Source organism: Monopterus albus, unplaced genomic scaffold, assembly GCF_001952655.1.
Source record: "Monopterus albus unplaced genomic scaffold, M_albus_1.0 scaffold122.1, whole genome shotgun sequence".
In the NCBI taxonomy this organism is placed as follows: Eukaryota; Metazoa; Chordata; class Actinopteri; order Synbranchiformes; family Synbranchidae; genus Monopterus; species Monopterus albus.
In genome coordinates, this window is record NW_018128002.1 from 1311951 (window position 1) to 1323214 (window position 11264).

Sequence of the window (11264 nt, forward strand, 5' to 3'; positions counted from 1 at the left end):
TACAGTGGAATCCTGTCGTTTTAAGGCTCAGTGCGGGTGTTGACATAAGGTAATCTCTAAGCCTGCAGAGCAATCAGTCTGGAGGAATGAATAACTCATCTGTATTCACACAATATTAGATGTTGGGTTTGTTTCAAGATTCATTAGAAGATATCTTTTAGCTGTTAATATTTTTATTTGACCAATGATTGATTTATTCATTCAAGATTAAAATATATTCTCCTGACACACAAATAAAACAAATGTTTAGCAATTTGTTTGACTAAATGTGTTTTGATTTGTTCTTTCCAGGACCTTGTCCCAGGTATCTGCAGTGTGTGCATACAGCGTATCTGCCATTAGAGATATTTTCAGTGAGGGAAAGTTTAAGACTCCTGTTACTGTGGAAACATCCTATATCAAATGGGTGATGCACACTGGTGAGGTTCCAGTCCCCAGACCAGGAGCAGTAAGTCTCAAGACTTTAAGTGTCATTGTTGAGGCAAATCTCAGAAAACCACAGTTCTGAATTACAGTTTCGTTTTGTAGTGCATCAATGATGTGGCACGTAAAATGGGAATGAACCATTCTCTGGACCTGCCCGACAAAACCCTCCAGTTCATCAGGGACCATCCTCTCATGGACGAAGCTGTTCGCCCTCTGACTGGAGGGCCGCTGCTGGTAAAGAGTGGAGCACTACTGACTCGAATTGTAGTGGACAATGTGCTGGCACTGGATGGACAGAGATATGCTGTCATGTTCATCGGCACTGGTAAACCATAAGATATTTGTAATGAAACAGATGCTGTTTTATTAAGATTGAAGTAGAGCAGAACTATTGTTGGAATTGTCAGTAAATTAGCATCTTCCTTAGCTTAGATTTCCATATAAATATTCTGGTTAATTAAACTTAAAACCCCTAAAAAAAAATGTAGCATTTTTATAACACTTTTATTACTGAGGATGGATCAAGTTTAGAGAAAAATATCTAGCAAACTAATTAAATCCATGCTAATTTGGTTCATCATGATTATGTGGCCGTGGTTTGATTTGACTTGATTGACGGTGCTGGCAGCATGAGAAATATACAGTCATGTGAAAAAATTAGGACACCCTTTGAAAGCATGTGTATTTTGTAACATGTTTTAATATATGGTTATTTAATCTCAATTTTAACAATACAGAGAGATTAAAGTAATACAACTAAACAAGTAAAACTGAAGAAAAGTCTTTTCAAGATCTTCTGTAAATGTAATTCTACAAAAATGCCTATTCCAACTGAGGAAAAAGTTAGCACACCCTAGCCCCTAATAGCTAGTGTTACCTCCTTTGGCTGAAATAACTGCAGTGAGACGGTTCTTGTAGCCATCTAATAGTCTCTGACATCGGTCTGAGGGAATTTTATCCCACTCCTCAATGCAGAATTGTTTCAGCTGTGAGATGTTTGAGGGGTTTCTTGCATGTACAGCCCTTTTCAAGTCACCCCACAGCATCTCAATGGGATTCAGGTCTGGACTTTGACTCTGCCATTCCAGGACTCTCCATTTCTTCTTTTTCAGCCAGTCTTTGGTTGATTTACTAGTATGTTTTGGGTCATTGTCATGTTGCATGGTCCAGTTCCGCTTCAGCTTTAATTTTCTAACCGATGGTCTCACATGTTCTTCAAGCACCTTCTGATACACAGTAGAATTCATGGTGGATTCTATGATGGTGAGCTGACCAGGTCCTGCTGCAGCAAAGCAGCCCCAAACCATGACACTTCCACCTCCATGCTTCACAGTTGGTATGAGGTTCTTTTCCTGGAATGCTGTGTTTGGTTTATGCCAAACATGTCCTCTGCTCTGGTGTCCAAATAATTCAATTTTGGACTCATCTGTCCAAAGAACATTATTCCAGAAGTCCTGGTCTTTGTCAACATTCTCTCTGGCAAATGTCAGTCTGGCCTTGATGTTTCTCTTAGAGAGCAAAGGTTTCCTCCTTGCACGCCTCCCATGCAAGTTAAACTTGTGCAGTCTCTTTCTGATTGTAGAGGCATGCACTTCTACATCAACAGTAGCCAGAGCCTGCTGTAGGTCTCGAGATGACATTTTAGGGTTTTTGGAGACCTCTTTTAGCATCTTGCGGTCTGCTCTTGGTGTGAACTTGCTGGGGCGACCAGACCTGGGCATGTTGGCAGTTGTTTTGAAAGCCCTCCACTTGTAGACTATCTTCCGGACAGTGGAATGGCTGATTTCAAAATCTTTTGAGATCTTTTTAAATCCTTTACCAGACTCATAGGCTGCTACAATGTTTTTTCTGAAGGCCTCTGACAGCTCTTTTGCTCTCACCATGGTGCTCACTCTCACTTCAACAGTCAGGAGCACACCAAACTAAATGTTTGAGGTTTAGATGGGGCAAGCCTCATTCAAAATGCTGAGTAACGATCTACTAATTATGTGCACCTGGTGTGATATACCTGTGTGTGATTTGAGCCATTTTAAGAGGGCATACATGTGAGGGTGTGCTAACTTTTTCCTCAGTTGGAATAGGCATTTTTGTAGAATTACATTTACAGAAGATCTTGAAAAGACTTTTCTTCAGTTTTACTTGTTTAGTTGTATTACTTTAATCTCTCTGTATTGTTAAAATTGAGATTAAATAACCATATATTAAAACATGTTACAAAATACACATGCTTTCAAAGGGTGTCCTAATTTTTTCACATGACTGTATATCACCTTTTTACAAATGATCCCCCGACACTTGCTAGTGACAAAAGTAATGACTGAAAGAGAAATGCTGACAATCTTCATGTAAAGTAACCAAAAGTAATCTTGACTTAGGCAGAAACCTGTGTCCATATACAGCAGGAGCCCATTGTTCATAGTAAGAACTTCATAGAGAAAATATGTTTTCATGTCTCTAAAGCAAGATTATTTATCTTTGGAGAGAGGAAATATTACATTCCTCTATAATCTATAAGCAATAAAATGTACACTTTCTCAATTAAGTACACTAAACACTTTTGCTGCTACAACTTTATTTGGTCTGGCGTGACCGGTAGTTTACAGTAGCCATTGGTACTGGACTTTATTAAATGCTAACAGTGATTATTGTCTCCTGATAGAAAATGGTTATGTTCAGAAGGCTGTCAATTATGCTGGAGAGATGTTCATAATCGAGGAGATTAAACTGTACAAAAACCCAGAGCCTATCAGCATCCTGCGCCTGTTATCCAGCAAGGTAACTTATAACATGCCCAGTGTTGTTTGTTAGTATACTTTTTAGCTCATCATCATTGCCAGTGACAGTCAGCTAGTTTCTTCACTCAGTTTGTCCTGGCTTATATTGTATAATAAGATGCATTCTAAATTTGTATCTCAGTTTAAATGTCACCACATAATAGCCACAACCATGTGATACAGAGGCTTCAGTGGTAATAAAGTTGACACGCTGTGGTTTGTTCATGTGTGTGTATGTGTGCTTGCATGCAATTCTAGGGCCAACTGTATGCAGGTTCAGATTTTGCTGCTGTCCAGATGCCAGTCAGTAACTGCAGCTGCTATGACACTTGTGTGGACTGTATCCTGGCCCGGGATCCTTACTGTGCCTGGGATCGCTCCACTGGGCAGTGCTCCTCAGTTCACAACTTGTCCCTCTCCTCAAATACTGCAGTACAGAGTCTGATTGAGGGAGACATCTCACAATGTCCCCCGCCAGGTCCATTAATTTACACTACATTGCATTGTACTACATTGTATGAGATAGTGTTATTTACAAGTATGCAGAGAGACCAACCTTGTGTTTGTGTGTGTGTGTTTCAGATCCAGTAACAGCTGTGAACTTTATCCTTGTTCCAGAGAACAACATCCAGTTGCCTTGCCAGCTCCGCTCCAACTTGGCACAGGTCCTCTGGCGTTTCTCGGGTCAAGAACTTCACTCTAATCACAAATACTACATCAACAGCAGAGGCCTCCTCATCTTGAGTGCCTCTGAATCAGACACTGGCCGGTACACCTGTGAAGCAGTAGAACAGATAAATGGCAGAACTTACACCCAGACTGTAGCGGTTTATCATTTACAGCTGTATTCTGGCCCAGCAGTGGGGGACAGCACCACTCCTGGCAATGAGGTGATAAATTCCTCAGTCTCTCCTCACAATGTGAATACAGCTGCACCAGAGCTGGTGCCAACTCAGGGTAATGAGGACCTGCTGTCCCCTGAGACTCAAAGTGACACCGCCAGGGTAACTCATTTAGAGGTGGCTGTGGCCCTACTGACGCTGCTTTGTGTCTCCCTGATGGGGGTCATATTTTGGATCTGGAGCCGAGGGCGCTGGGAGTGCTTCAGGTTTGCACAGCGCTCTGGCGAAAATGAGGGGAGGAGGCAGTCAGCTGAATATATGCACATCCCGAACAGAACTTCAGAGATAAAGTTCTTGGGGCCTGAGGGCGGAAGACCTTGCAGTGCCAATAATAACCACCCTACTGTTGACTTCAAAGGAAATGGGGAGCATCACTTCATACCTATGGCCAACATTTCAAGTCTGGAAGGTCTGGGATACATAAATGACGAGTCAGAGATTTGACTGTGCTCAGGTATAGACTTCAGTCAGAGGCCAACACCAGAGCTCTAATTATCTTCCTATAGGTGTACTTCTTACAAGACAGACTTCTTACAGAAGAGTTTTATATTATAAAACCCTTGATTGGTGTCTTGTTTTCCGACCCTGCCTGTCATTTCCATACTGTGATCGAGTTCAGTGAAAAGATTCTTTTTTTTTTTTAGGATGGTGGAATTTTCACACCTGAAAACAGTTAAAAAGTAGTTTTATAAATGTAATTTTTGTATGACAACTTGGGAATGCATTTTGTGTAATATATTGTACAGTCAATACTTTTTTTTCAACTATTTATTTTTCACAATAAAATTTTTATTTCATCTTAAAACACTTGTAATCTACAGCAAGTCTTGTAAATATTTATTTAATCAGAAGTAATCCTATTGAGGTTGGAAACCTCATTTTACAGGGGAACCCTGGCCAAAATTGCAGTCATAAGCCTTCGCCTACGTCGATGCATGTGATGGAGCATTGTCCTGCATTAAAATCATGGTCTTCTTGAAAGATTGAGACTTTTTCCTGTACCATTGCTTGAAGAAAGTGTTTGAAGAAACTGACAGTAGGTTTGGGAGTTGATTTTGAGTCCATCTTCAACCCAGAAAGGACCAACTAGCTCATCTTTAATAATACCAGCCTATACCAGTACCTTGTCTCCACCTCGCTGGCATCTGATTCGAAGTGGAGCTCTGTGCCCGTTACTGATCCATCTAGTCCATCAAGAGTCACTCTCATCTCATCAGTCCATAAAACCTTTGAAAAATCTGTCTTCAGATATTTCTTGGCCCAGTCTTGATGTTTCAACTTCTGTGTCTTGTTCAGTGGTGGTCGGGTTTCAGCCTTCCTTACCTTAGCCATGTCTCTGACCACTGAACACCTTGTACTTGCAGTTCTGGAATATGACAGCACTGGAGGATAATGGGATCCTGGTATCTTCACGTTCGATTCTTCTCAAATCTTTGGCAGTTAATTTGTGCCTTTTTTTCTGAACACGTTTCTGGGACCATGTTGACTATTTGCATGATGGTTCTGTGATCACACTTCAATATCTTAGCAATTTCAAGGGTGCTGCATCCCTCTGAAAGACTTTTTATTTTTTTATTTTTTACAATTGTTGACTTTTTACAGTCAGTTAAGTCTGTTTTTTGGCCCATTTTGCCTGAGGAAAAGAAGCTACCTAATAATTGTGCACATCTTGATATAGAGTGTTGATATCCTTAGGCCACACCCTCCCTCATTACACATATACACATCACCTGATATGTTTAAATCCAATAAGCGTTCAAGTTTATACCACTTGGAGTTGGAAAATATGCATAAAAACGATGATATGGTCAAAATAGTCACTTGCCTAATAATTGTGCACACAGTGTATACCTCTGCACTTAAGCATTCAAATGCCACTCACAGGTGATACAGAGTGAACACCATACTTCTAAAACATGACTGTTTCACTCCAGTACTGTAACTGTTGTATCATCAGTGAGTGTGTAGTAGTGTAACCAGCTTTTGTATATTTTAGATTCCAGTCATATATTGTTTCTTACTGTGAAAATATCAAAAATGTCATTGGGATCTAGATGTGTGGGTGCATGTTTCTGTCAATGATTCAGCTCTTTGCATCAGACACACAGCTCAGACAAGGATTTGGGGATTTGATGTAAACCAATTTTAGCCCTGTTTCATAATAATAATAATAATAATAAACCTTTATTGAGAGAATGACTTGTATTTGCTGTAGCTGTTATACCTTTTCTTTTACACAGCTGAGATACAGTGGCTTAGGAAAGAAGACCCGAAGCTGTGACTGCTTCCACAGTGGCTTCTACCATGTACTGAATTATTGAATACTTTGTAAATGATATTTCAGTTTTTGATTTTTTTTATACATTTGCAGAATTAAAAAAAATGTAATTATGGACTACTGAATTGTAGATTGATTGGGAAAACATGGCAGTTTTATCCATTTAAAATGTAATGTACAACACAAAGTGAAGAGGTCTGAATACTACCTGAAGTGACTGTAATTAACTGAAAGTAATGCCAGAAGTTTCACCGGTGTGGTTGTTGTGTTGATGTTTCAAACAGATACCCCTGTGGATTGTATGGTGGTATATCAACAAAAACACACACTAGCTCTAACTAACTCAGACATCGTCTTTGAAAATGTCTTTCAACAAACTAAATTACAGGAATGTAGCCAGAATCGGCTGTGTTTTCTACTGTCATTAACAACAGCACTCAGTTCCACCTTCATTTCATCTGAAACACGTACAGTAGATATGAAAGGGCTGAAGTGGGTCTCTGCTCAATGATTCAACAGTGCAGTAAAAATGGTTGTTATGAACTGAATTAATGATATATATTGGTATTATCTTGTAAAAAATAAAATATTGTCAGTGCAGTTGCATAAATTAGCTTTGGCTTTTTGCTCAGCAAAGGAATATACACACTAGGGAATTAAGACAATCCTCATGCCAACTGTTGTTTTCTACTTCTTTATTACAAAAGCAGCCAGTGAGCTTACAGAGTCTCTTTAAGTTTCAGAAATTACTGTCTTCACTTTTTTTAGATACCCTCTCTCCTGTTTATCACTTCTACTTTTCCTCCCTATATATAATGAGGGTTTCTTCTCTTATGTTCTGTCTTGTGAGCTATTTTATGATGCTCACAGTCTTTTTTAAAATCCCACATCCCGTTTCTCTTCACCTGGGCTTCCACACTGAGTGGGAGGGATAAAGATTCTTAAAAAAACAAGGCAACCAACAGCGGCAAGCAGACCCCACATTGGTCCAATCTTATTGCCTGAGACAACAGGGCAATCATTACCACTAAGTCTTAACTGTATTTTTCCAGTTTGTTTTGAAATTATGTGAAGAATTCCAGAGGTGCCTAATGCCTTAGAAAAATCATTCTTCAACTCCTATAAAAAAAACTTATTCAAATGGCAAACGCATAAGTTACTCTGTCACACAACAGTAATGTTATCATGAGAAAAACTGTGGAAAAAAGTCAGTAAATCTAACCTGTAAATTTCAGACTGGCAAAATTCTTGTCTAGATAGAGGAACTCTTCTATGATTTTATGAATAGTCAAACCAACTAAGATTTTCTTATTAGCTTTATGCAAAAATGTACGTTTTGCTAATTTCAAGTTAGCTCAACCAAGAGTATCTGACTTTAGGTTTCAGACCTCTTTGGTGCTTATAAACAGGAGCTGTCCTGACTTGAAGTCTTTTGGTTTGAAATAATGAGCTGCTGAGTTCAGTATTTCAAGTTAACTGAACTTGTTTTCTCAAGGTCACTAAATATAACATTAGTTTTTCAAAACTCATAAAACCACACTGGATTATTTTATCTTTATAACCTCAGGCTGAGTTCAGACATGATGTAAATAAGAATATTTATTGAAATGTTGTGATATTCAAAAAGTTATTTTGACATATCCATAGTATTGCGTTATCAAAAGAACAGAAAAAACTGGCAGTTGGCCATTAGGAACACTTCTTGTAACAACAAAAATAAATTAGGCAGGCACCTTTTCCTTCCAGTTAGTCATTGTATTTCATATAAACTTTGAGGGGAGAAAAACTGTTATACTACCTGCATGAAAAGCACATTGATTTTAATTAGATCACTGACAAGACTTTGTTGAAATAAGCCCATTTCCAATATCAGACGGCATCTAAACAGACTAACTACATCTACATGCAAGAATTCACTTCACCACCGGTCCATAGTCAAATTTTTTTGAGTTAGTTAGTGGCTTGTCTGTTTAGATTGAATGTGTGAGGCCAGTTCATTTGACATTACAAACAAAAGTCATAATTAGACCCACACCAATGACAGGCTACATGCAAACATACTGCAGTCACTAAACAAAAATTCAGGCTGTCTGGGGGAAAGTGAAAGCGACTGGAGCAGTGACAACTGATAAGGTGCCTTCACGATAGGCACTGACCACTAAAAGCAAACAGTGCAGCTGTGGAGCTACAGAGACTGAGATATATGAGGTGAAGTTCAACGTATATCCTCTCTGGGTGTGACTGTCTATCAAAATAAAGTAAGTGTTTTGGCACATGAGCACTCAGTGAAAGATCAGAGGTGGGTTATACACCTTTTGAAATGTTTCCATACATTGATTCATTTAAGCCAAAGTCCAGCTGAACAAAAAAAGCAACATCTGTTAAGGCAAAGGTCAAGTAATATTTTAACATGCAATAGATTCATTTCAAGATCACAAGCAAAGCAAGCAAGTATGAGAATACTGAACAAAAACATATGAAAGCTAAACTGATGCTCTGCCAGAATACACAGAAACCAATTCTGTAAAATAAAAACCATGCACTTTGCAAATTTGTTGTTCAGCATACTATGGTTTCTAGCTTGCAGCACTGGAAACACTAAACAATCCTATCTTAAAGGTCCATAAGGCACACATCCTTCACATACAGCTATACTGAAAGTGTTCATACTCTTTTGTCCAACTGCATATTTGCAAGACAGTTCCTGTTCTCAGCAAATCTTTACATTAGCCTATAAACTGTAATCCTTTCTCATTCCTTTTAATAAACTATATGTAAACAAAGTTGAAATGGAATTGTGTATTTTGGCATCAAAAACAAGTGCAAAGCTTTACTGAGCTTGGCTGATAAAACTTTTTATAGCAATCCTCTTGTCTCATTCAAAAAAAAAACAAACATATATGCATTTTGTCATATTAGGTTGAAATGATATGGTGCTTTGAAGTGCTGTCTTCTGCACCACAGAAATGACCTGTCTCCATCTACAGGTGACTGTAAGCTATCACCTGTAACTGTTGTCAGGATAACTCGGCACAGCGGCAGGGTACTGGGGCAGGCTCGGGCCTTGAGCTGTGTGAGCAACAGCGTTGAGCCCTGCTTCTCTTGCTGGTGCACTCTTCCAAACCCCAGTGCTCCACTCTTCCCGAGTGCGCTCGAAACTCCCACCACTGCTGCGGTACAATCTGTGCACCTGATACGTGAAAAGAAAAAGGAAAAAAACTCAAAATGTGCATTTGTGTGCATTTCAATTTCATATGCAAGATGAACAAACCCTGCATTTAAATGTGTGTGTGTGTGCATTTTCAGCATTTGTGTTCACTCACCTTAATGAGGACCAGTACCATTAAAGCAGTCAGCACAGTGAAGAGCAGACATGTGATCAACATCACTATAGCGGAGCCCACATTTTGGCTGAAAAACATCACTGTTGCAATCCAGCCGCTTTGATGTGATGGTGAGATGGAGTAATGGTGTTAGTGTATCACACAGCATATAATTAGCAAAGTGAATTTAATTAATCTATAATCCAAAGTTACTTGTGAGGCATTAAGCAGTGAGGAAACAGGCGCAGTGACAAACAGCCTAATGATGATCAGTGTAACACTGACTGATTGTGGCACATTTTCACAAGTAAACAGTGCTGTTATTGTAAGTAAATGCAAAGATGTTGGACTTTTAAGCAGTTTTAGGAAGAGCATTGTTTTAAATAATACTTAATTAAAAAAAGCCCTTTTTACAGCAACTCTGAAGATTATGACTGAAACCTTCTGTACCCTATTTACATTCAGGATCAATAGGCTGGTGGGTGCAACTCAAAAACAGAAAACAATTTGAAATGAATGCTGACTACTTAATATGGTTATTATGTTGATAACAACCTCATCATGTGTTAATATTTTATTTTTGTATAAATTCTATATTTGAATCATCATCTGAACAGATGTGCAAATGCAAGTGTCTAATGGAAAGCACATTGTCCAAGGCTCCTTGATCATTTGACAAAAATCCTCATGACCAACTTTGTGACAAAAACATCCACACAGTCCTCTAAGCTCGTTTGAATCGACTCACCATGTTCCCCAGCCAGAAATGCCTATAGTCTGGATGAGGGCCAAGACACACTGAAGGAAGAAGATGAAGAAGAAGGCCATGAAGTTGAACGAGCTATCAGCCCTACAAACAACAAGAAAAAGGTACAAAAGGGATGATATAGTATAAAACAAATACAATTACTCTATTTTTGTTCCAATGTTGCTTCTTCCTTCTGGTTGTCTGCACATAGCTCAAACTGGCAACACAATGAAACATGATGCTTTCAACTGAACAAACACTGGAAAATTTTTCCCAGAATGCCATTCTATTATTCTTGCAATATGAAAATGTTTTAATATTCCCAACTAAATCCTGCTGTTATAACATTTCTAGCTGTATGTTTGTGATTCTTTTTTTTGTGTGTGTATTTGTACATACGAAGTCTACTACTTGTGTGTTTAATGTTATATTTTAACCTGTATGTCAGTGGAGATTCTCAGTTATCCAAATCATGGTATATCTGAAGTGCTAAAGTTGGCAGTTGGACTGGCTTCAGTTTTCTTGAAGACATTTCTTCTTTAGAGTTCTGACTGCATTTGGAATCTGTTGCTGTCAACTGTCAACAAATAGCACACTTGAAATGAACTCTGGACCTTTTATCTGCTCATTGTACATACAGGAGCTCACTTCAACCATTGTACATATTACAGAAGAGAGTGATAAGAGTTGTGCATAAGATGGGGTATAGGGATCACACCAATGTAGCTTTCATACAGTCTAAATTGTTAAAATTCTTTGATTTAGTGGAATATAAGACTGCTGTGTTTATGTATAAAGCCAGGAACGACTTAT

At 38.7% G+C, this 11264-nt stretch overlaps 2 protein-coding genes across 5 annotated transcripts in view; one reads left to right on the top strand and one right to left on the bottom strand.

Annotated features, from left to right (window-relative positions):
• Positions 1-6234, top strand: part of LOC109967008 (semaphorin-4E) — a 21318-nt gene extending 15084 nt beyond the window's left edge. The window contains 5 exon segments of the mRNA XM_074527660.1: positions 181-448; positions 529-751; positions 3086-3201; positions 3459-3678; positions 3783-6234. Of these exon segments, the coding sequence (XP_074383761.1) occupies positions 181-448; positions 529-751; positions 3086-3201; positions 3459-3678; positions 3783-4546 (1591 nt within the window). The 3' untranslated portion in view covers positions 4547-6234.
• A 1025-nt stretch (positions 6235-7259) lies between these two features.
• Positions 7260-11264, bottom strand: part of scamp4 (secretory carrier membrane protein 4) — a 7023-nt gene continuing 3018 nt past the window's right edge. For all 4 annotated transcript variants that reach the window (XM_020612251.1, XM_020612253.1, XM_020612254.1 and 1 more), the window contains exons 5-7: positions 10452-10553; positions 9704-9821; positions 7260-9570 (exon numbers count right to left, since the gene is read on the bottom strand). In XM_020612251.1, the coding sequence (XP_020467907.1) occupies positions 9382-9570; positions 9704-9821; positions 10452-10553 (409 nt within the window). In that variant the 3' untranslated portion in view covers positions 7260-9381. The remainder of the gene's footprint in view (positions 9571-9703; positions 9822-10451; positions 10554-11264) is intronic.